Genomic DNA, 26,820 nt, shown 5'->3' on the forward strand with positions numbered 1-26,820 from the left:
GAAAAGAAGGCTTTCTGTAAGCTGCTCAGGACACTTTCCACTCGAAACAACCGTCAATGTGTGATTTTGCATCAAATTATAAATATGAAATAAACATTATGCAATGCATTTAATGAAACTGTCCAACACATTGTCAATGGATGCCCAGTTTTGACACAAACACAGTATCGTTAGCGACAAGATGGTGTGGCTCGATCATTTTATCACCATCTTCGCCATGACAGAGGTTTTGACTCGAGGTCCGTCCATGGTACGACCCAGAATATATAGAGGGCGTCATGGAAAATTAGGTTTGGTACCTCCCAATCTGTTGACTGACATTGGGAGAGTACCCGAGTTGGCTGCAGAAGGCTTCTGTGTCTTCACATTCCCCGAAAAGTTCTTACTCGGTTCGACTAGACAGCGCTTGCCGGGAGAAGTCCAATTCGCCATCTGGAGTGCGTGTACAAGGGGCAAGGGCCCTGAGCTGATGATGACATTAACAGCCTGACTGTGCCAGGATATCACGAAACCTCTTTGCTGCATTTATGTATCTTAAATTGTATGATAATAGTTGTGTTAGATTGTGGTCTAACGCCACAGTCAGCAATATTCCAGCTATGTGACAGTAGTCTGTAAAGAATCGAGTCTGGCCCAGACAATCCAGTGATTTATATCGTGAGCATCTATCACGCATATGGAATACGATGACATGCATGAACCAAGTCAGCGAGTCTGACCATCCGATCGCGTTATTCGCCTCTTACGACAAGCATTGTTTTATAAGTAATGAGAAGTATTGACAGTAGTAGTAGTAGTAGTTGTAGTAGTAGTAGTTGTGTTAGTAGCAGCAGTTGTAGTAGTAGTAGTAGTACAAGTAGTAATTGTAGTAGCAGTAGTAGTACAGAACATGTACATCTAATAGTAGTAGTAGTAGTAGCAGCAGTAGTAGAAGTAGTAGTAGTAGTAGTAGTCATGTACATATAGCAGTAATAGTAGTAGTAGTTTTTATATTAGTAGACGAAGTAGTAAAAGTATTAATGTAGTACTAGTAGTAGTGGTAGTAGAAAAAGTAGTAGTAGTTGTGGTAGTAGTAGTGGTGGTGATATTAAGATTAGTATTTGTAGTAGTAGTAGCACTGGTAGTAGTAATAATAGCTGTAGTGGTAGTAGAATTATTATTATAAGAAGCAGTGGTTGTGGTGGTTGTAGTAGTAGTAGTAGCAGTAGTAGTAGTAGTTGTGGTAGTAGTAGTGGTGGTGATATTAATATTAGTAGTTGTAGTAGTAGTAGCACTGGTAGTAGTAATAATAGCTGTAGTGGTAGTAGAATTATTATTATAAGAAGCAGTTTGTGGTGGTAATAGTAGTAGTAGTAGTAGTAGTAGTAGTAGTAGTAGTAGTAGTAGTAGGAGCAGCAGTAGTAGTAGTAGTGGTGGTGGTGGTGGTGGTATTAGTATTAGTATTAGTATTTGTAGCAGTAGTAGTATTAGTATTAGTAGTTGTAGCAGTAGTAGTAGTAGTAGTAGTGGTTGGTTGGTTTGTTGTTTAACGCCGCACTCAGCAATATTTAGCTATATGACGGCGGTCTGTTAATAATCGAGTCTGGACCAAACAATGCAGTGATTGATATCATGAGCATCGATCCACGCAATTTGGATCGATGACATGTATCAACCAAGTCAGCGAGCCTGACCACCCGATCCCGTTAGTCGCCTTTTACGACAAGCATAGTAGTAGTAGTAGTAGTAGTAGTAGTAGTAGTAGTAGTAGTAGTAGTAGTTAATTTCTGCAAACACAGGAAAAGCAATCATGGCGGATAAACGAGACCTGTATTGATCAAGTTCAGCTGAATAAACAGTGTGGATAAGGAAGTTAGGGCGTTAAGTTCATCACGAGGCTCTCAGTTGCTGTGATATCCAGGAATGGGGGCCGGTCGAGGAGTAATCCTCATCTTGTTTGCCATAATAGTGGGTAGGTATGAAATGTATTCTTATGATAGTAAATGATATATCGATGATATCAGTGCGTTATTCGGGAGTTATTGTATTCACTTCTAGGAAACAAATAACGACCACACAAGACTAGGTTGACTAGACGCGGGCTATGTCTAAAAAAGTGAATAACAAACTAATTTCATAATTCCTTGGTAAATCGTATTCTTGTTACTGGTGCTTTTCGAATGTATTTAAATATAAATAAAAGTTTCAAAATACTTTCCATATTCATAAGAAATATCTGCTCAAAGCAGAGTAACAACAAGTACCATCTTTTAACGTCTTTTGGTTCGACGCGTCCGGGTTCGAAACCCGGACCTTCCGCTCTCCGGGCGGACGGTCTACCACTAGACCACGAAGGCGGTGTATTGTATCATAAGCTAATGTAAGATATATATTACAGATTAGGTTTATATGACACCGTTTTCACCAATGAGGTGCTCCTTTTCGGCTGGCAAATTTAGTGCTGTATTGAAGTAGTGCTTTCCGCACTGAATGTTAAAACACCAATGAAAGTCCCTTGTTGAGCCAGCAGCTTAATACCAACTGAAGGGTCGGCTATTAATACAACTCTTCACGCTTTTGATCGTGTGTTCCCACTGTTAGGTATATATTGTGTGTTGTCAGTTAGTTTTATGCCAATCTTAATACATTTCCTCGTACACAATTATCGAATATTACGCCGGTCGTCAATACTATGTGTAATTTGCACTCATTTAACGAGCAATTGTTAGGCCTTTTATTAATTATTTGTTTCTTTGCACACATTTTGGCTATAAACTTCAATGTAGGTGGTCGGAAAACGTTAAATTCAACTCCCAAAATAGCATTGCTACTAAACCAAGTTTTAACATGATGGGAAGATACTGAAAAATAATTGACTTGTCCTTTTAGATATATATTTTCATATGTATTATTTACAATGGTTATGTGTGTCTGAATGTACTTTAACCCTTGAGTGGACGTTCAGGTCATAGCATGGTTATGTGTGTCTGCATGTAATTGAAGCCTTGAGTGTATTTTCAGGTCATGGCATGGTCAAGTGTGTCAGCATGTACTTTAACCATTGAGTGTATGTTCAGGTCACGTGCGTGCCTGCGTGTACTTTCGCGTACTTTAGAGTGTGTTTTCAGGTCATAGCATGGCTATGTGTGTCTGCATGTACTTTAACCCTTGAGTGTATGTTCAGTTCATATGTGTGTCTGCGTGTACTTTAACCGTTGAGTGTATGTTCAGGTCTCATGTGTGTCTGTATCTACTTTAACCGTTGAGTGTATGTTCAGGTCTTATGTGTGTCTGTATCTACTTTAACCCTTGAGTGCATGTTCAGGTCTTTTGTGTGTCTGTATCTACTTTAACCCTTGAGTGTATGTTCAGGTCTCATGTGTGTCTGTATGTACTTTAACCCTTGAGTGTATGTTCAGGTCTTATGTGTGTCTGTATCTACTTTAACCGTTGAGTGTATGTTCAGGTCTTATGTGTGTCTGTATCTACTTTAACCCTTGAGTGTATGTTCAGGTCTTATGTGTGTCTGTATCTACTTTAACCCTTGAGTGTATGTTCAGGTCTTATGTGTGTCTGTATCTACTTTAACTCTTGAGTGTATGTTCACGTCTTATGTGTGTCTGCATGTACTTTAACCCTTGAGTGTATGTTCAGGTCTTATGTGTGTCTGTATCTACTTTAACCCTTGAGTGTATGATCACGTCTTATGTGTGTCTGTATCTACTTTAACCCTTGAGTGTATGTTCAGGTCTTATGTGCGTCTGTGTCTACTTTAACTCTTGAGTGTATGTTCAGGTCTTATGTGTGTCTGTATCTACTTTAACCCTTGAGTGTATGTTCACGTCTTAAGTGTGTCTGTATCTACTTTAACCCTTGAGTGTATGTTCAGGTCTTATGTGTGTCTGTATCTACTTTAACCCTTGAGTGTATGTTCAGGTCTTACGTGTGTCTGTATCTACTTTAACCGTTGAGTGTATGTTCAGGTCTTATGTGTGTCTGTATCTACTTTAACCCTTGAGTGCATGTTCAGGTCTTTTGTGTGTCTGTATCTACTTTAACCCTTGAGTGTATGTTCAGGTCTCATGTGTGTCTGTATGTACTTTAACCCTTGAGTGTATGTTCAGGTCTTATGTGTGTCTGTATCTACTTTAACCCTTGAGTGTATGTTCAGGTATCATGTGTGTCTGCATCTACTTTAACCCTTGAGTGTATGTTCAGGTCTTATGTGTGTCTGTATCTACTTTAACCCTTGAGTGTATGTTCAGGTCTTATGTGTGTCTGTATCTACTTTAACCCTTGAGTGTATGTTCACGTCTTATGTGTGTCTGCATGTACTTTAACCCTTGAGTGTATGATCACGTCCTATGTGTGTCTGTATCTACTTTAACCCTTGAGTGTATGTTCAGGTCTTATGTGCGTCTGTGTCTACTTTAACTCTTGAGTGTATGTTCAGGTCTTATGTGTGTCTGTATCTACTTTAACCCTTGAGTGTATGTTCACGTCTTAAGTGTGTCTGTATCTACTTTAACCCTTGAGTGTATGTTCAGGTCTTATGTGTGTCTGTGTCTACTTGAACTCTTGAGTGTATGTTCAGGTCTTATGTGTGTCTGTGTCTACTTTAACCCTTGAGTGTATGTTCAGGTCTTATGTGTGTCTGTATCTTTTTTAACCCTTGAGTGTATGTTCAGGTCTTATGTGTGTCTGTATCTACTTTAACCCTTGAGTGTATGTTCAGGTCTTATGTGTGTCTGTATCTACTTTAACCCTTGGGTTTATGTTCAGGCCTTATGTGTGTCTGCATGTACTTTAACCCTTGAGTGTATGTTCAGGTCTTATGTGTGTCTGTATTTACTTTAACCCTTGAGTGTATGTTCAGGTCTTATGTGTGTCTGTATCTACTTTAACCCCTGAGTGTATGTTCAGGTCTAATGTGTGTCTGCATGTACTTTAACCCTTGAGTGTATGTTCAGGTCTTATGTGTGTCTGTATCTACTTTAACCCTTGAGTGTATGTTCACGTCTTATGTGTGTCTGTATCTACTTTAACCTTTGAGTGTATATTCAGGTCATATGTGTGTCTGTATCTACTTTAACCCTTGAATGTATATTCAGGTCTTATGTGTGTCTGTATCTACTTTAACCCTTGAGTGTATGTTCAGGTCTTATGTGTGTCTGTATCTACTTTAACCCTTGAGTGTATGTTCAGGTCTTATGTGTGTCTGCGTGTACTTTAACCCTTGAGTGCATGTTCAGGTCTTATGTGTGTCTGTATCTTCTTTAACCCTTGAGTGTATGTTCAGGTCTTATGTGTGTCTGTATCTACTTTAACCCTTGAGTGTATGTTCAGGTCTTATGTGTGTCTGTATCTACTTTAACCCTTGAGTGTATGTTCAGGTCATATGTGTGTCTGTATCTACTTTAACCCTTGAGTGTATGTTCAGGTCATGACATATTCATGTGTGTCTGCATGTACTTAAGCCCTTGAGCGCATGTCCAAGTCAAAACAAAGCTATTTTGGACGGTGTGGGTCTGTCGGGTAGCCTTGTGGCTAAAGTCTACGCCTGAAAGGCTCAAGGCACTTGTTCGATTCCCCACACGGGTATAATGAGTTAAACCTATTTCTGGTTTACCTTGCGTTGCCATTGCTGAATTAAAGCTCAGATCTGCGTAAAGCCCGACTCACTCAGTCATGTTGTAGATTTAAAGGCAGACAAGTGTAATGGATCATCGCCAGATTGTCAGGGATGTTGCCGCGACGATGGCAGCTGTTGTATCCGTATGCAGTAAGAACTTTAAAATCATCCGCATCAATAATTACATCATGCGTGTTTAAAACATTTTAGATAATGAAATCAGTGTCTTGTTTTGCAAACAGGGGGACCCGACCATTGGACGTGGTGCTCTAGATTTTGGAGGTTATCTTTGACAAAGATATGTTTATGTGAGAACTGTTGTTTATTTGATGGTGTTTAATTGCTTCAAAAGTACGCTTCAGATCACGCATACAACATCATGTAAAAATGTATGTAAATATTTTTGCTTTGAACACTGATTTCAAAGATGTATCAACTACCATTTGTTACGTGAGTCTAGATGTCTTGTGTATCATACTCATAATAATTGCCGCGCCTTCATCAACGGTGTCATGGTATGTGATGTCTCGGGCACTGAAGATCCGGGGTAGAATAGGTCTCCAGAAACCCATGCTTGCCGTAAAAGGCGACTATGCTTGTCGTGAGAGGCGACAAACGGGTTCGTGTGGTCAGGCTCGCTGACTTGGTTGATGCATGTCATCGATCCCACTTGCGTGGATCGATGCTCAAGATGTCAACCACTAGATTGTCTGGTCCAGACTCGATTATTTACAGACCGCCGTCTTATAGCTGGAATATTGCTAAATGCGGCGTTAAACAACAAACAAACAAAGAAACACAGCCAACACGTGGTCTGGATATCTGTAAGCATATAAAGAATGGGTTTCCATATCCAACTTGTGCAAAAAGTCGTTTTCGTTCAGAATAATAAAACCGAAAGCATTACTTAAGTGCCGAAGAACTATATTGAGAACGATGCAAAATGACGTCAATGACGAAGAGCATATTACCCCCAAGATGACGCTGGCTTGGTTGATGCATGACATCGATCCCACAAATGTTATCCTTTTCTTTCTAGGTGGGTTCTCGTCGGAGTCTCTGGCTCGGTCGCTTCCCTCGTTGTTTTATGCCTCGTCTCTGCCTGTATATCTAGACACTGCCAACACTCCCCAAGAGCATCCTTCTCTAAGATATAATATGTGTACCATGGGGACACACTGGAGTAAGTGAGTAAGTATTGTTGCTTATAGGACTAGTCCAGCAATATCACCACCGTCCTCAATTATACAGGATGTTATATATCATATTACCGATATATTCTTTTACGATATATACCCAGGATTAATTCGCTACCATAGCTGAATTTGGGCCCGAATCGATCGGCACGACGCTAAATATAACCAACCAATCAAGTTAGTCCCGTGAGCGAGAGAAATTTTTTGTGAAGTTAGAGATGAAGGTGGCGACGTCACTTCCGGAACGAAACTGCTGTGGTGGTGAATGGGTTCAGAATATTTATCATAATAGAATGCGTATGTAGCAGGGCGTGGAGTCATCCTACAGATGACATCCTTACCTTGTCAGCTTGCTGACGGGGTTAACCTCTTTGGTCATGTGGACAAGGCGTCCGACCTCTGATCAGAAAAGGTCCGTGGTACGAATCCCATCACGGGACTCGGAAATTTTATGACCGCTTCATTGGCGCCCAACGTGGGGCTGAGCACGTTCATATTAAATTTGAGCAAAATAAGCCTCAGTACCCTACTATGCGGCCCGGGACGTGCCTTCTGTTGACGGGAGAGTATGTAGCAGGGCGTGGAGTCATCCTACAGATGACATCCTTACCTTGTCAGCTTGCTGACGGGGTTAACCTCTTTGGTCGTGTGGACAAGGCGTCCGACCTCGGATCAGAAGGTCCGTGGAAACTCGGGACTCGGAAATTTTATGGCCGCTACATGTACATACACATTTTTTTAACATTCAATTTATGTATTTGAATCTTGAGATCATGTTTCCATGTGTTCATCAGTGTTTAATTTCCTTCTATTACATACTTTTGTGACCCATGAGGATCCGGAGTAGAACAGGTCCTCTACAACCCATGCTTGCCGTAAAAGGCGACTATGCTTGTCGTAATAAGCGACTAAGGGGATCGGGTGGTCAGGCTCGCTGACTTGGTTGATGCATGCCATCGTATCCCAATTGCCTAGTAAGTCAATTACTAGATTGTCTCGTCCAGACTCGATTATTTACAGACCTCTGTCATATAGCTGGAATATTGATGAGTGTGGCGTTAAACAACAAACAGACATAATTTTGTCCTCCTCTTCAGGCCAACCTATATTTTATAAGGTTCAGTTATCAGTTCGAATCCCTTGATTTGTCTGCACCATATGTGTGGTAATCAAACCTGGATCTTCTGTATAACGGACGTCCGCTATAACCACTGTGCTACAACTGGGCGACCTCTCAGCCCAAGCGACCCGTGAAGATCCGGGGTAGAACAGGTCTTCAGCAACCCATGCTTGCCGTAAAAGGCGACTATGCTTGTCGTAAGAAGCGACTAAGGGAATCGGGTGGTCAGGCTCGCTGACTTGGTTGATGCATGCCATCGTGTCCCAATTGCGTGAACGGGTCATGATGTCAATCACTAGATTGTCTGGTTCAGACTCGATTATTTACAGACTTCTGTCATATAGCTGGAATATTGCTAAATGCGGCGTTAAACAACAAACAAACAAAGAAACACAGCCAACACGTGGTTTGGATATCTGTAAGCATATATAGAATGGGTTTCTATATCCGACGTGTGCAAAAAGTCGTTTTCGTTCAGAATTATAAAGCCGAAAGCATTACTTAAGTGCCGGAGAACTATATTGAGAACGATGCAAAATGACGTCAATGACGAAGAGCATATTACCCCCAAGATGGCCACGAGAACAACTGGTCACGACGTTGCAGAACCCCATGATACCCTTGTTAGACTAGGCCCACGCGTACTTGTCGTTAGCACTTTAAGTAAAACCCATGAGCACGAGTATGGTGCTCCCAAAACTTATTTATTTTTTAATAACCAGGGCAAACTGGTATTCGAACAAGAGACTAAGGGACGGAACTCTGCAAAGGGAATTGCGGCGCCTTAGACGACACCGTGTCCCTATGAGAGTTAAAAAAGGACATATTGAATTTATAACGGTAGTTTCACATTGCGAATGCAGTTTTCGGTGCTGTTACGCTTAATCAAATGATGCGGGAATATTAAAGCATAATTTGTGTCAAGAGTACGGGAAAATATTAACTCTTTGAAATAATATTGTCATGGTATGTTTTTATATATTTTGTAGATAATCAAGTTTGTATTGTTTCGCATAAACATCACATGGTTGAGAAAGATTATAGGCTGATTTTCAAACAATGTGTCCATATTTTGATCTAAGAGCTATTCTCACAAGTAGTATTTAGTATTCCTGATATCTCATTAACACATGACACACAGCTTTACATGAAATATTAGCCGCTGTTTCTTATTTCAGGTTGAAACCACTGCGCTGCGACCTTTATCACTTTGGATTTCTCCTAAAGCAAGCACGTACATTTTACTGCAATACTGGCACAAATACCAAACCCATTCACTCAGAAGAAAGAAGTTCATAAAGGATCTGATTTTTACAACCGAATTAATTTCGGCGACTCTAAGTATGCTTGCTGCACGCAAAGATGAAACCACCAACCTGTGAAGATAAAGAAAAGGGTTAGAGTTAGGGGAACTCCATAAAGAAAACCATGTTGGTGATGAATGCGCACTCGTGCTTTTATAGAGGACCAGCAAACTATTGACCATGGGAGTATATGCTTAGTCCTTCCACCGGTGAATGAATGCTAGGATGCGAAGAGCATATATATGTACATGTAAAAACAAAAGTAATAAGGTAGAGGTTGAAACTCAACAAGGAGAGCCAGCAGTTAATTAGCCCTGATTGGTGATTAGCAATCATCTTCATCTTGCCCAATTAGCTTCCATTTGCCCGTAACCAGCAGCTCTCACGGCTCTATACTGTGGTCTTTGGGTTCGCGTGCTTTTCAGCAAGTCAACAGCCTCGAACCAATCCAACAAGCGTAAATCCATCTAGGAAATAATAAAATAGCAAAAATCCCTTACCATATTCATAAGAATAAGTGGCCTGTTTCTAACGCTGCCTTTGGGTAATAAATTCAAACAAAGTAATATAACAATATATCAATTTATTCTCAAATTTACTTTATTAAATAGAACAAAATAACTCATAATGTTCAATGGACGAAGTACACCAAAGTGCACCTATCCAGTCTCTGAAAACGCTTTACAATACAACTACATATTTTTCAAAGCTCAGTTTCCCAAGATGACTCAGACCATATCCGTGACAACCCAAGCCACAGCATCCAGTGGGATAAAGTCAAAGCCCTCACCACCAACCTCAAAGACTTCAAAATCAGAAAGCTACAAGAAGCCATCAACATCAAAAGACTCCAAACGTCAATCAACCGTGACCAAGGCTTTACATACCCCCGGCGTACCATCAATCCAATCCCCAATCAGTCATAATCCTTTTGTTTAAAAACTAACTTCACCCTTTTGATTATATTACTGATTGGGCCGGTCAATATGTTTACTACCCTTTTGTGTACATAACAGGCTTCTCCACTCCAGTGTAACTATATCTGATATCTACTCTGCTGTATAACAATTTATACAGGGATCTGCAACAGTACAAGCCATGACTTGATTCGGCAACATATATTGACAAACTAATTCTAACTTTTATCATGACGATTGTCACTCAGCAAAAATAAGTCAAACAAAAGTGGTTCAGTCCATTTACATAAATAGTAGGGGTGTCTCGATGAATCGAAATATCGATATATTGCTATTGGTAGCACTTAAAGTCAATAGTGGGTGAGTGAGTATGGTTTTACGCCGCTTTTAGCAATATTCCAGCAATATCACGGCGGGGGACACCAGCAATGGGCTTCACACATTGTACCCATGTCGGGAATCGAACCTGGGTTTTCGGCGTGGCGAGCGAACGCTTTAACCACTAGGCTACCCGACCGCCCGTCTTCTGTATAAATACTGCCTGCTACCTGTATGTAGGCAGAAGGCGACCTCTTAAACACTTAATGCAACAACAACTCTGTACATCACTTGCTTCATAACGGTGTTAGAACCTACACCGAAACATTGCTCCTAATTGTAATAAAGAAGCTGTTCATACATATGTCTTATCCTTACTTAGTACTCCAACTTCTAAATGCCTCTCAAAGAAGTTCCATAGTGACTAGGGTTTACACCGCATTGATTCGTATTTCAGTTAACGCCGTATAACACGGCGTATCAGCTTTATGTTGGGGAAACCCCAAAGTGGTGTAGGTGTTAGACTACCGCTTTAGTCACACCCTTGTGCTAACAAACCAACGATGATAATTAATGTGATTATGGAATTCAAACCCATAAACTTCCAAACAAACCCGGGGACGCAACATCGGTACCTCAGTCGCCAGAACAACCCGTCCTCCCTTATATATGATATATGATATATAATATCAATTCCAATACAAAAACAATATCCCTTCAATAATGTTTAAACACCTCATTCTATCCACCCATTCCCTTTATTGCCATATGCCAGTTCTCTGCCATCAAGGTGATAGACCATTTCATTATTGTTCGCCGTCACTACATCCTTGACCTTACAACCTACTACCACACTTTAGATGTTTTTGGACATTGTCTATGGGGGCGGTCGGGTAGCCTAGTGGTTAAAGCGTTCGCGCGTCACGCCGAAGAACCGGGTTCGATTCCCGACATGGGTACAATGTGTGAAGCCCATTTCTGGTGTCCCCCGCCGTGATATTGCTGGAATATTGCTAAAAGCGGTGTACAACCATTCTCACTCACTCACTTTAAACTGGAGTTATTTTTTTTCATTCACTGTGAAACCACATAGAGTGTGATTCCATTAAGCACTCAATTAACCGTCGTAGGGTGGAGGGGCTGTTGCATGGGTCATGGTCGGTTGTCCACATCCAGGGTTCGGTTGTCCATATCCTGTGTTTGGCTGTGCATATCCTGTGTTTGGTTGTCCATATCCTGTGTTTGGTTGTCCATATCCTGTGTTTGGTTGTCCATATCCTGTGTTAGGTTGTCCATATCCTGTGTTTGGTTGTCCATAACCACTGTTTGGTTGTCCATATCCACTGGTACTTGGCTGAGAAGATGCCGTTTGAACTGGAATATATATAACGTAAAACTGATTAACAAAATTTGTACACACTTCAACCTTATTAATTCGTAATATGCACTTTTTCGGTCATATCTGTTATATTAATCTGCACCCATAATTCTTAGACTAACATCTAGTCTCTGAAATGAACATATCGTACAGAAAAAAAACAGTTGTTCAGTTATCTTAATAAAAATAAAAATCATTTTCAGATACTGCAGTGATCTAGACTTGCCAAACATTATAGACTTGCATGGGCTGTATTTGATATATATTTGTATCAGGGTCTGTAAGATCAGAATTCTTTGAAAGGTTCCGTATGGCCGTTTGTTGTTTAATGCCGCACTCAGCAATATTCCAACTATATATATGACGGCGGACAATCCCCAGTGAAAAGGACATAATGAGCCTGACAAACCGATCCCGTTAGTCGCCTCTTACGACAAGTATGGTCACCTTTAACACCAAGCGGGGTTGCTAAAGACCAGGGCCCACTTGCACAAAGCGATCTTAGCGCTAGGACTATGTTAAAGTATGGGCGTTACGATCATCTTAGTGCTAAGATCGCTTAGTGCAAGTGGGCCCTGGTCTCCCCGGACTTCACGGGTCCCGTATGGATTAACAGAGACGCTAATACCTGAAGATGTGTTATGACATGCCGATGTTTACTGAGCTTGTGTTTATTATTAAGATATGGTTTACTTACGTTGCGTCACTGTCGTCCCCGGGATGTTGCTGGCTTGTTGCCCAACAGCCATGCTCCTCTGCCGTCCACGATGACGTCGTACACCGATAGAGATGACGCAGGTGGAGATGACCATGACTATCACGCCAATGATGATACCGATGCCAGCACTGGACACAACATAAACGGATGGTGAAATTGTTAAAATCATAAGGAACAACAAATGAAACGACCACCATTCATCAAAATGTCTGTCGTTTGAATTAAGGAACATGCTGATTCGTTCTGAAACAATCCTAGACCAAAACAGGAAGACAATCATCCTACAACAAGACAGCACGATTCCATCAATTAAGAGGCGGGGGAACTAAGATTTGTTTGTTTGTTTGTTGTTTAACGCCGCACTAAGCAATATTCCAGCTATATGACAGCGGTCTCGAGCAGACAATCCAGCGACTGATATCATGAGCATCGATCTCATTTAAACATTCGTAGGAGCCGGCGAGGATCGCTGTTCATGTTATCATCCATATTTAGAATTTCAGTATTTTACATGTCGTCATCATAATGCACGCACACAGCGACGAAAAAAACACTCGAATCCCGCGATTTGATTACGTACAAGCCACAGTAAATGGTCTTGGTGTCAATATTACTGGCAGGACTCATGTCATTATGCTTGAGACTCACCCTCATTACAGTCAGAGCCCCGTGGGGATTTCGGGGTAGATGTACTCACCTTGTCATGGGACAGGCTTATTATAAGTGGCAGCTAATGAATGAAGCGCTCGTAAAATATCTAGGGTTAATGTGGTCGGATTTAAGCGGTCAGCGGCAACCAGAATACTCCAAAATTATTCGAGTTATAGATTGTATCAGTTTCTATATTCTCTATGAGAGCAAGACGAGGCCTTTTTCGACCTGACTTGCTTCAGTACTTGCCCAATGCGAACAGGATAACTATCTGACATCCTAATTGCAACACCGTTTCCGGATTCAGGAACGGGACACGTGCCACTTGAAATACATTCGACAGGAAGGAAGAGAATTTATGGATGTCAACTTCATTGTTATGAGTGAGTGAGTATGGTTTTACGCCGCTTTTAGCAATATTCCAGCAATATCACGGCGGGGGACACCAGAAATGGGCTTCACACATTGTACCCATGTCGGGAATCGAACCCGGGTCTTCGGCGTGACGAGCCAACGCTTTAACCACTAGGCTACCCGACCGCCCGTCATTGTTATGAGGAACACAGCGATTCGGAGTATTTGTTGTGTTCCTCATAATAAAGAAGTTGTCATCCATAAATTCGCTTCCTTATGTGTGTCACTTCTAAATGCCTTTCAAAGACTTGAATTCGACAGTGTATTAAGTCTGGACATTCTTGGGTTCACTGACATGTGCCTAATTGTTGTGGTTTACTTATTTGTCCCATTGTTTTGCTTTTTGTGATTGTTAAACTAATATGTGTTTTAATATCACCTGTTAATTATTCATTTCAGATATTTCACAATTTATTTCTGTACGAATCGATGTTTTGGTTTCAGTTTGGATATCACCTCGTAACAATCTGTGCTGTTCGTAAGAGACGACTAAATGTTTGTTTGTTGTGTAACACGCTCTCAGCAATGTTCCAGCTATATGACGGCGGTCTGTAAATAATCGAGCTTGGGTGAGACAATCATAGGATTGACAACTTGAGCATCGATCAACGCAATTGGGATACAATGACAAGCATGATCATGAACCAAGTCGACGAGCCTTACCACCCGACCCCAATAGTCAAGGATAGGTTGCCGAAGACCAATTCTAACTCGGAAATTAGGGTTGCTGAAGACCAATTCTAACTCGGAAATAAGGGGTTACAACTAAATGGATCGGGTGGTCCGACTCGTTAACCCGATAGCGGAAAACGTTGTTAATAATATCAGGTAGTCTGTCTGTCTTTGTATAATTTCCTTGGTAATATTAAACACTGGTTTGACCGGCCCAGACTCGATTATTTCCATGTCGTTGTTTTATAGCTGGGATATTTCCTACATCAGACACTTACCCGTTGCTAAGGCAACAGTAGATGAAGTAACCGTCAGTGCAGCAACCAAATAAACAGTTAAGATAGCCTCGTAAACACGTTCTTGCATCAGCACCTGGAAACATAGATGTGTGAAATTAATTATTTGTTTAACCTCTCGACATCGACGTCCTCCAAATATGAAACATGTAAAAATTAACGATTATATTCAGTAGTATAATAAACTTTATAATTATAAGCGGTATGATAACTGTTAAGGTTTATGTTTGATCTAGGCTGATTATAATACCTAGAATTTATAGGGGAATTATCTTGGGACCGTACATGTTAAAATAACCAAGAAAAGCATCTGTTAGTGGTCAGACTTTATTCCGTGTAACTCATCATACATTTACATATCACAATGAAACATAAACGAAAGTACAATATTGACAATTAAAATTATGAATTATGAATTAACAGTTACTGCATAAACCTTACTGACAATAACTGCATTTGTTTGAAAATAAAATACACGTGATGTAGCGCAACTGAGTACAATGTATTGCAAATATAAAGGATAACTCTTCAGTAAGACAGGGGCGGTCGGGTAGCCTAGTGTTTAAAGCGTTCGCTCGTCACGCCGAAGACCCGGGTTCGATTCCCGACATGGGTACAATGTGTGAAGCCCATTTCTGGTGTCCCCCGCCGTGATATTGCTGGAATATTGCTAAAAGCGGCGTAAAACCATACTCACTCACTCACTCACTCTTCAGTAAGACACATAATACACGTGTTACCAATTACTAAAACATTCTTACATGATCTTTGATATTTATGAAGGACGTAATAAGCTTTATTTTAATCCCTCACCGAATACAACTTAAACCGAATACTAATAGTATACAAATATTGATATAAAATATCAGTCTGCTGGTTGAAAAATATGACCACATCTTTTATATCTAAACTATCGTTAATTACCAATAATCATATGCCGAACGGCATGTCATTCAACGGGTGAAATGTATACCGAACAATACCGAACATGCAGCAAAAAATGAGCAACTGAATAAAAGAACAAGTGTTATGTGCGCTCATCGATTTTGCGTGTACAGTATAGATACTAGCTCAATAAGTACATTGTTTAAACATTAATTAAATCAAGGGTAGTATTTGAATTTGAACACACATAAATATTTAAAGATACTTTCATTTACATACACTCTCATTGCATTCATGCAATAATATATAAAATTTCCAACACTCACACAAGGACGGATTTCTTCCACGAGCCCGATAATAAGTAACTTTAATTTGCAGAACTTGTCTAAAAGTTATTATATTATATTTTATACCATTCTGATAGACAATATATTGTAATATTATTTCTACTGCTACATGGTCTAACCTAACTATAATAGTAAATCCACTTGCGTATTACATCAGTAATGGCTAATTTAAAATATTGATTATATTCAAATCAACTAACAATATAGAATGCAATAGAAAACTGGAAAATTTTAAGAACATACAATATATCAAGTGAATATGTCTTACCTTAAAATAACCAAGAGAAGCATCTGTTGATGGCCAGTCACTAGGTGTATCTCATCAGTGAAGCCGGAATAAAGACCGTTATTTATACCACCGATGCTCATAGTGGTCATGATATGGCCGCGTGTTCAATTATCCCTTATTTAAACAATACTTACACAATGTTGCTCATCTAACGAGCTGACAATAAGAATTTAGAGATTACCTCGCAGTGATGAAAGACACGAGTATGCAGGAATGAATAAAAAATACACAGTTTCTCGGAGAGCGTGTTTTCATAGAGTAATGTTTTCTTCTCTCTCTGGACATGTAGTCTTAACGCTTAACACCAACGCTTATCAACATAAAACTTGGGAATGAAGGAAGGCGTATATCAACACTGACTGATATAGACTTCGGACGGAACATTCACGTAGTCTTATTCTTAACGCTTAACACATAATGATTATCAACTAAAACTTGGGAAAGAAGGCTGGCGTATATCAACACCGACTAAGATACACGTTAGTACACACACTATTGAGTAATATGCACCAAATATGTTGTTTAGTCTTATTTTATAAAGTCAAAATTATTTATAAAAAAAATAGAAGAAAATATGATATATTTAGGAATTATGAACTATGCAACTATACAAAACGACAAAGAAATGAACGCCAAAATAGATCAAACATCAAATACATAAATGGTAACATGATGCACAATATAATGTATTGCTCAGATGCATTGCCCACACACTAAATTGACTGGAACATGTTTGGCTGATCAAGGACTTGATAATAGCTTTTGTCGACTTGAAGAATGTATGCACTAAAAGGTTGTATTAAACTTGTTCGTAACAGTGAAACCTGGCTAGTCGACGGAAAGGGTAGGGAAGAAATAACCAGAGATTCAAAGGTGGGCAATAGTGTAAGGTGGCTGAATGTTCCAATACGAAGTGCAAAGAGTCGGAGATCCCTTAACACAAAGCTAGATAAACCTGAACTAGGAGTAGTTGCGGCAATATAACCGAGGTCTGGAGGTAACACACCTTTAACCGGGGCAGCCCGGGTGAACAACATAAAGGCAGCAGAAAGGGTACGAATTTTGTAGAACATCCAACGTGCCAAAAACAAATATTATACCAGAGATAGTACTAGCAGTCATGGCAGAAATTTTGTATCCAGCCATGATGACTCAACAGAAATATACCAATCAAGTAGTAGTTCCACTATTGTTCGAAGCACAGTTTGATCCTTCTTGGCACTCTCTGCAACACGCTTGAGACTAAGATGGGCTTTATTTGGAATAGAAAAATTAAGAGCTTTTTGAAATGTTGCATTTCCAGGTAATTGTTGAGAGAACAGATGAATCAAAGAAATATTGAAATAAACCTTGATTGACAGGGAAAAGTTTAGAAATGTCCCCTGGAGAATTGTTACAAGATGAAAAGGCTGCTGGGTAGAAGAATGCTGAAGTTGATTAAGAGCAGTAACAAGGAATTTCTATGACACTAAAGGGACAACAAGTAACCATATGATGGACACCTTTGCGAGCAAGCTTCAGAAAGGGAATCCTGTCGACGAGAACATGGGTCTGGTTATATAACGAAAATCACAGAGAGCCTTTTCAGAAGATTTGATCTTTTGAAACAAGGCAAGAGCATGAAAGCATGGCTGTAGAATGGACAGCAATACGAAAAGGACACTGAAGTAATAAGTTATCACCAGAGCAAGAGCCTATAGTAGAACTGGAAAGTTTAACATAGTGATGATGGTCTTTAGAGATTACAATGCCATCTGGAATATCTAAAAGTTTGTAAGGACGTGTCCTTGATGTGCAAGGGCAGAGGTATCACTTTGTATAGTTGATATGGCTGGGTCATGGAAGACAATGGAATTTTACTGAAATGTAAACATGTGATTTTGCACGGGTAATGATAAATGTAGCATTAGCATTATCATAATAATAATAATTGGGGGCTGTTTGCAGACTGTTGAAGCTTGGGTACTCTTGAGAGAAAAAAAATGCAATGTGGTGTACAGTCTGTTGTAAGATCTGGGGTAGGATCAGAAGTGGTGACAATTTAGTTTTGGCTAGGTCGTGAATACCTAACTTTAGTTCTTCAAGTTGATTGAATACTTGGAACTGTTGAGAGATTGACCTCGTAGGTGTGGACCCAAAACTTTGTGGCAAAGTGAACTTTGGACGTTGGCTGGTAGATGACTCCATAATTAAGACGTTGGATTGGACTCGAACACGTGATAGGATGAGCGAAAACAACCAGTAGCCAAAGTAGCATAATACTCCATGCAGACCCTTAGGAAAACGAAATCAATGGAAACCAATAAGATAAGATGACTTAGAGATGCAAAATGTCCTGGGGTAATAAATGCAAACCCTAGCACTTAAATAACACAAAAACTATGTAACTGTAGAGGGGTTGGTCAAACATTATCTAAGGAACAAAATGACATATTTTTTAGAGACTGAGGAGATCGAGATATGCCTTGAACTATTTAAAAAACATAGGTTTGTGTTTTAGTGCTAGGATTTGTCATGTTTTTTTTTTAATCTTTGCGAAGATAAGGACTGAAGTTAGATACAGCTTCCCTGGTGGTTTGGGAAAATCCAGTCCATTTGATCTGACACTGTTTCCAAGGTCTGATGATTTCGCAGCGAAGGATGTCATCAACAGGAAATGTTTGACTTTGCTGGATGTCAACAGGTAGAGGGAGTGGGTTTTGAATATGGGATGTCAGAATCGGGGATGTTTGATTGTGAGGGTACTGGGAGTATGTCATCTTCAGGGTTATGTATTGTCCGAGGGTCTTGGGATAGACATCTAGTCACTTGCTCTACCTCTGGAACTTGGGCATTGGGTGGATTGTCGGTTCTTTCGGTGTATGTGTTCAACCTGTTGGCATGAACGAGGGATTTGTGGACTTTGGCCGAGTGTGAATGTTGTAGTTTGAATGTGTGATTTTGACCTAAATCAATGGTTGTGAAAGGACCTGCCCATTTGCTTGACAATTTGGAAGAGAGACCTTTCGGGGCTGTTGGGTCAGTTAACAGGACCTTGTCACCAACTGAGAAGGAAGGAACCTTAGGTGTCAAATCTGTTATTCTTTATTGATTTCCTGACTCATCTGCATGTTGTCTTTGGCTATGGATTTGGTAAATTTGAAATGTGTTAAGGTGATTCTCAGCAGTTCACCCTTGGGTTGGAAAGTAGGATAGTGCTGTTCCTTCCCTCACACATGCCATTTGTCTGAGGATGATAACTTGATGTATAGTAGTGTTTGATATCAAGGAGCTCACAGAGTGCATTTACAAGCTTTGATGTTAACTGCCTACCTATGTCAAAGAGAAGAGTGCGAGGTGCACCAAACCAAATAATCACGTCATTGAAAAGAATAGAAGCAGCCTCACTGGCTTCCTGGGTACGCATCGGGAAACCTTTTGCCCAACGTGAGAAAGAATCGACAATCAATAGAACATATTTGTAGTTTGCCTTGGTTTCCGGGATGTCAATGTGAAGGCGGGAGAACGTGTGACCATGGCAATGGGACCATTGGGGCTGGCTTTGCATTGATCGGATGCTTAGATCGCTGACAGATATCACTTTATTTATCATCCATCATCATTCTTCCAACTTTTTCAGTTTGTAGAAAGTAATAAGCAGTGTCTTAAGTGTAAAAAAGTATTGCTAACAGCTTCAGTAGCAGAGCCATTAGTCATGTCATTTGATTGTGATGTCATGGTTACCAATGACGTCACAATGGTCTGCAAAGCATTTTGATGCAATCTCACCCAAGCGATATCTCCTGTGGGAGCCAGTTTTGGATGATAAATCTTGATACATGCCCATATTTGGCAAAGAGGGTTTGCCGAGTGGAGTCCTTTCCAAGATGACATCCACCAAATCATGACAGGCATAAAGAAGTTCTTTGCGGAGAGGAAGAGGCACAACAAGCTGTGTAATGACAGAGGGGCGATTGTTTTTGAATCCTCTTAACTTTGATTGATGAAAATGATAAAGGATACCATCACAGTTGCACTGATGTGACATGTTGGATGAACAGCTTGAGATTTTATTGAAGAGTGACCTGAGTGTGGGTTGAATGAATGATCCGAGGGTCTGTTGGATCAATAACCTGAGCATTGGATGGGTGAAAGACCAGAGTGTTGGTTGGGTGAATGGCCTGAGTATGCATTGACCTGTTTTGCCATGTTGGATGTAGAGGACCTAGGGTCAGTGTCAGGAATGTCTGAGAGAACTGATATGGAGGACGTGTCAACTTCTGAAGTGGTTGCAAGTACTCCTTTAGTGTTTAAGTTGACACCTTTATCTGTTGGGTTTAGAAGTCTCACATACACATCCTTTTTAGCCTGCCCTTTTAGCTCATGATATAGTCGGAATCGTACAACCGACTCTACTTTATGCAGATATTTCTATTGGATATGGAAAGGGTTTTGTCGCTCTGCAAGACATCTAGCACCTTGTGTTTTGGAAAGTGCGGACACAGGCTCAAGCAGAAGGATAGCACATCGTCTGTTCCAAGAGATAGGAACAGGAACATCTACCTGGTGTTTGGCGGGAATAACAACTTTATGTGTACACCTTTCAAACCGGCAGATTCGACCAAAGCAACAGTTACTAGACCTTCATAAATGTAAAGCCATTTGAAGCCAGACAGACTGTAGGTTTGTTATCTTCTAGAAAGACCATTCCGAGGATGCGATAGTAGTGTACAGACCTCCGTCAGATGGCTGGAATATTGCTGAGCGCGGCGTTAACCAACCAACCAACAAACAATATATGACAGGGGGCAGTAGAGTAATGATTACCCAAGGTTCTCGGTTAGAGGGAAGTCTATTACTCGCGTCCTGAACCAAGCATACCCGCGTTCCTTGTACCATAATAGTTTCACGCTTTCAGATATCTAAGAATCGTGTTTAAAATCTGAACACGTTTAGGATTGTGTTTAACTGCTGAACGTGTTTGTCCTGGTATTATCCTAGAATATTATATACACTACATTATGTTGAATACCCCAATATATCCAGAACATTTTATGGAAGGAAATATGACTTCAAGTATGACTAATTTTTATTTTTATTACACATCCTTAAGGTGCCACAAGTCGCTGTGCCTCCCTTTGACAATAACAACTTCAATAACTCGATACTAGTCTTCTACATTTTCTAATTATGAGTTTCAATGTTTTCCTTATTCCTGTGCACAAGGGAAAATGGCGTTTTTATAAAAATAGACACGCGCCTGACTTATTAATTTTATTCGGGACAAAAACCTCGACCATCAACACTTATTTCTAAAATATTTCTTATCCAGATCCAGATCTAGATCTTGCATTTAAATGCCTATCGAATTTCTGGGAAACAGATCTGTGACATTGTCTTGATATCGGCCGACACAGGCCCTTATCTACACGGGACCCAACACAAGACCGCATATCCTGCTCACTGACTGAACACTCGTGTACTGACCTCAGCTTCTGAGACAATATATGTAAATATTAACGGTTTGTTTTGTGTTGTTTTTAAAACTATTACGTACTTGGGAATGTAACTCGTAAGAGTAGCTTGAGTGAGTATGGTTTTACGGCGTTTATAGCAAAATTCAAGCAATATCACGGTGGGGAACACCAGAAATGGGCTTCACACGGTGTATTCATAACGTGATGAATCGATCCCGGGTCTTTGGCCTGGCGAGCGAACGCTTTAACCACTAGGCTACCTGACCGCCCCTCGTTAGACTGGAAATCCTGAATTCCTTTATCTTGAAATTGTTAAACCGGATGAGTTCACTGAACACAGACTGTCTACATGTCATTGTATCTTTAAACATAAACTGTTGTAGACTAAAGAAACAGTACGCGCGCTTCCTAACATTGAATAAAATGGAAGCGAAATTAAATCTACGAATTATCGGAAACGACGAACCTGCCACGTGTCTGCTAAAGAAATAACATGTCTGAGAAAAAATAACTAATAATTACCAATATGTAGACAGACACGTGGTAGACAGTGTTTACTTACCTGCTATTAACGCAGAAACAAGAAAGACGAGTACTGTAGCCGACATGGTGAATAGTGGTACTGAGTATGGCTGTCGTCTACATGTGACCGCCCCCGTGAAGATCCGGGTAAGAATTGGTCTTCAGCAACGCGTGTTTGTCGTAAGAGGCGACTGACTTGGTTGATGCATGTCGTCATATCCCAATTGTGTATATCGATGCTCATGATGTCAACCACTGGATTGTCTGGTCCAGCCTCGATTGTGTACAAGCCGACGTCATATTGCTGGAGACCCGTGAAGATCCGGGGTAGAATAGGTCTTCAGGAACCCATGCTTGCCGTAAAAGTAGACTGTGGTTATTGTAAGAGGCGTCTCATGGGGTCGGGTGATCAGGCTCGCTAACTTGGTTGATGCATGTCATCGATCCCAATTGCGTGGATTGATGCTCATGGTGTCAATCACTGGATTGTCTGGTCCATACTCTATTAATCACAGACCGCCGTCATATAGTTGGATATTGCTGAGTGCGGCGTTAAGCATCAAACAAACAAATCATATAGCTGGAATATTGATGAGTACCGCGTCGGACAACAAGCAAAGTAAACAGTTCCAACTCACCTCTGATTCATACACCTGGAATAACCTCAAGCATTGCTTACTCTATATTTTCATAATAAATAGACATTAAAAATATTGTGTCCTGTAAATGCGAGACGAAACTAATTGTGTTAGTTCACAAAGTGACACAGTCGTGATGACATAGAGAAACCGAAAGGGATTATCAGTATTTTTATCAGGGGAGGCAACTTTGTCCTATTTTAAAGCAGGAAATAGACGCGTTGGACTCGTTGTCAAGGTCGTTGTACATTGTAAATGTAAAGCTACAATGGAAATTATACTGTGTATGTTCGTTATAGGTGAGTAAACAGCCGCTAAGATATGATTTTAATGAGATAGGCTCCTTCCCGGCGCGTGATACCTCCCGATGGCATCGCTGCAACGGTTGTGGACGCGGACTTCACAAGCGTCATGAAAAGTTTTCCTCAAATCAAAAGTGTAGTAATTTATATATATGTCACTTAACAATACTCATTATTCAGTCTTTTAGATCTGCGCAATACCAGCTGCAATAGAACTCAAAAGCTCAAATCAAAATTCGAAATATCTTAGTTCTTCAATTTCTCCTTCCAATCTTTCAGGTCTAGTGATCATAATCATCATCACTGTCTGCATAGGCTGCTACCAACGTCATCACGGGTACGAGGCAGTACCAGACACATGTATGTATACGACTACCGAAAATCCACCCCAAACCCCCACCCCCCTGGGGGGTGGGGACCCACAATGTAATCGGTCGTACTATCTTGTCAGTGCAAGCGTTACATTAAACCCTGTCTCCACCTCCGATATAACTCCATCACCAAGTGTTCTCGTGCCACTTTACATGTTTGTCTTGTCCTTGAATCCATGGGGGGCATGGGTGGCCCAGTCGTCTAAGGCGCCGCGATTCGCTGTGCAGAGTTGCGTCCCTTGGACACGCCAGAAACCTATGATTGTGGGTTCGAATCTCGTTTCGCCCCGATTATGTTTCTAGGTTTGTCAGCACCATACCCGTGCTCGTGGGTTTCACCGAAGTGGTAAACGTCTGAGACCTGCATCACTTTGGGCTTTCCTCCCACATTAAGCTGACACGCCGTGATATAACTGGAATATTGTTAAAAGCGGCGTTAAACCCAACTCACTCACTCACTCACTTGAATCCATGACATTTTTATTTATATCACCGTTAATCACCCATATGGTTCGTACGACACGGCTAAAATGAGGACTAGTTGAGATCTGGTTGATTATATATATGGTCGAATTTAGACGTTGCTCGTGAGTGAGTGAGTATGGTTTTACGCCGCTTTTAGCAATATTCCAGCAATTTCACGGCGGGGGACACCAAAAATGGGCTTCACACATTGTACCCATGTCGGGAATCGAACCCGGGTCTTCGACGTTACAAGCAAACGTTGCTCGTGTTTACAATCAATTTTTTGTCACAAACTCAATAGTGTACAAGCCGACTTTAAAGGAACGGCATTAAACAACAGTCTCTAATTTACATATATTTGGCACAAAATTATAAAATTTATAAATAGATTAGACACTCAAGAATAAACAAGTGTCCTGGTGACAAGATAGATTGGAAGCAATCCTCATGGATTCATAAACATAACATTTGAAATTCATTTCTTCTTTTCACTGATATTATCGATAGTTTGTCATACTGAAATGGAAACCGATTCAGTTTAGAGTTTAACGTCCTTGGTAAACAGACTTGTTGCCAAGTTCAGTCAATGAAAAATTGAGATTTCTCTCAGTTTCTAACATCTTGAGGTCATTCTATTATAATATATTTTAATTCCTTGTACGGATGATGAACAAAGATATTTTATCCTTCTACAAAGGTCTATATTTACTTTCATATGGATAAACAATGGGGAGATCTCACGCGTCAAATGATGGTTGTGAAACTCCGGCATATTTGAACATGCTATTACTTCCGCTAACCTTATATGCGCCCACAAATTAGAAACTACATGTAATTTAAAATTAAAAGTTGCTTATAACATGTAATTTGCCTTGTAAAAGCAGCTACCAATAATATGTTCCATATGTAATATTGTTTGCAAAACAAAAAATAAAGGCACATTACCTTTTAAGTTTCAGTTTCTGAAGCTTTGGTCAAATTGAATGAATGACGTCATAGAAAGAATTAATATAGCGAAACCCCTTTAAACCGGACTGTGTCACACGAAACTAAACTTGTCCAAATTAAGAAAATTCCCTATTTGAGAAGCATTGCCAATAAGGAGTCCCCATGAATACAAATGTGAACCGAATTACAAAAGTATTTTTACACTTGAAAATTGGATTTGACCAAAGCGTCACTGGACTGCAAACATTCTCAGCAACAAAGCAAAACGTAAGGTCCAAAACAAAACAGTGATACCCGTATCAAATACACCACCTTCGAATAACCATTTCTTGTTTGATTTTAGCCTGCGTCAAACATGGGTGTATACTTTCTTGTGCCCCGCAGTTTATATGTTAAGTATACAACAGTAATCGGTCGATCGGCGGGTTGTCCGAGGTTTCACTGTATTTGTTTCTAAAACGTCCGGGGGAACGGGTGTCCCAGTCGTCTAAGTCGCCGCGATTCGCTGTGCAGAGTTGCGTCCCTTGGGCGCGCCAGAAACCTATGATTGTGGGTTCGAATCCCGGTTCACCCCGATTATGTTTCTAGGTTTGTCAGCACCATACCCGTGCTAGTGGGTTTCCCCGAAGTGATAAACGTCTGAGACCTGCATCACTTCGGGCTTTCCTCCCACATGAAGCTGACACGCCGTGAAATAACTGGAATATTGTTAAAAGCGGCGTTAAACCCAACTCACTCACTCTAAAACGTCCACTTTGTTGTTTAGAACTTGTATGTTTTATATATTGGAGGTCATCAACCAGCAGGGATACGTCATCACCCGCCATCAGCGCCATCCTTAGGGACATACCTGGCGTACCAACAAAACAACACTGGCCACCCCCAGGGACCATACCGTCCGACATGTACGGGGATCTACCAACCAATCACAGGGCAGATTCAAAACCCCGTGGCTTACCAACCGCACACAATGACAGCTCATCGACCAGCGGGCTACACCCAGCCGTATTCCAACTACAGTGTCGCTCCGCCACCACACCATGCTGTATCAAGTACATACTATCATAACACTGACTAGTGCACAGATACACAATCAGTGTGTGGACAAAACCATTTCATGAACAGAGGGCTTTGGAATCTAGAATACGGTTTCCTGAAAAGTTGGCCAGTGTAGGAAGGGAAGTAACCCTTTGACGATTCAATGAAAAATCAGATTTTACGCCAGGTAATTTACAGTCAGATAGGCATTAGAAGTTGACAGAACATGAATAGAGGAAACCTTTTATAGCTGACAGAAGTTGTTATTTTTTTCTAGAGTCGTGTATTCACGTAATTTATCCCTTTTAAATAGTGAGTGAGTGAGATGGGTTTAACGCCGCTTTTAACAATATTCCAGTTATATCGCTGCGTGTCAGCTTAATGTGGGAGGAAAGCCCCAAGCGATGCAGGTCTCAGATGTTTACCACTTCGGTGAAACCCACGAGCACGGGTATGGCGTGACAAACCTAGAAACATAATCGGGGCGAACCGGGATTCGAACCCACAATCATAGGTTACTGGCGTGCCCAAGGGACGCAACTCTGCACAGCGAATCGCGGCGCCTTAGACGACTGGGCCACCCGTGCTCCCCACTTTTAAATATGATTTGAACATTGTAATTCTAGTTTTAATTTCATCGCCAACCATAATGTATTGTAAAATTATTTGATAAGGAGATCAGACTGCGCAAAAGGAAAAACCTTATGAGGGACTGTTTATTATATTTGTGATACGTTCAACATACATGCACTATGTTCTGGGGAACATAACATGATCGTGTATAATGTGACCGTCTGTAGATAATATGAAGTAAGATAATATATAGATATGTAGGTAGTATGCGTGTATCTGCGGTGTACATAGTTCCGTAGACAACATGGATTAATATCCAGTTAAGTCAAAGCACATTATTTGTTTACAGCTGTATATTTTGATGTTGAGATATTCCAAAGAAGCACTCTCC

General features: G+C 40.6%; 2 protein-coding genes and 1 long non-coding RNA gene across 4 annotated transcripts; 2 read left to right on the top strand and 1 right to left on the bottom strand.

The window, feature by feature from the left end:
- Positions 1–1,864: 1,864 nt before the first annotated feature.
- LOC124144518 lies at positions 1,865–10,395 on the top strand. Its single transcript, XR_006862424.2, has 4 exons — positions 1,865–1,951; positions 5,677–5,761; positions 6,651–6,802; positions 9,106–10,395. It is a non-coding gene; the product is annotated as an uncharacterized LOC124144518 (long non-coding RNA).
- A 444-nt stretch (positions 10,396–10,839) lies between these two features.
- On the bottom strand, positions 10,840–16,139 carry LOC124144471 (postacrosomal sheath WW domain-binding protein-like). Of its 2 annotated transcripts, XR_006862418.2 has the most exons (4): positions 16,096–16,139; positions 14,578–14,671; positions 12,542–12,690; positions 10,840–11,840 (listed from the first exon to the last, which is right to left on the bottom strand). XR_006862418.2 is itself a non-coding variant. In XM_046513884.2 (3 exons), exons 1-3 carry the CDS (start codon positions 14,679–14,681, stop codon positions 11,584–11,586), a joined length of 510 nt encoding a protein of 169 aa, XP_046369840.2. In that variant the 5' UTR covers positions 14,682–14,762; the 3' UTR covers positions 10,840–11,583. The 2 variants fall into 2 exon arrangements, 1 of the variants encoding a protein (XP_046369840.2); XM_046513884.2 differs by lacking the exon at positions 16,096–16,139 and having other exon boundaries at positions 14,578–14,762.
- Positions 16,140–22,946: 6,807 nt separating this feature from the next.
- On the top strand, positions 22,947–26,265 carry LOC124144517. The gene is made up of 3 exons (XM_046513962.2): positions 22,947–23,031; positions 23,314–23,394; positions 25,610–26,265. The coding sequence occupies exons 1-3, from the start codon at positions 23,001–23,003 to the stop codon at positions 25,894–25,896; spliced, it is 399 nt and encodes a 132-aa protein (XP_046369918.2). The 5' UTR covers positions 22,947–23,000; the 3' UTR covers positions 25,897–26,265.
- Positions 26,266–26,820: the final 555 nt, after the last annotated feature.

Source organism: Haliotis rufescens, unplaced genomic scaffold (genome assembly GCF_023055435.1).
Source record: "Haliotis rufescens isolate VD_foot unplaced genomic scaffold, xgHalRufe1.0.p SCAF_7, whole genome shotgun sequence".
Lineage (NCBI taxonomy): Eukaryota > Metazoa > Mollusca > Gastropoda > Lepetellida > Haliotidae > Haliotis > Haliotis rufescens.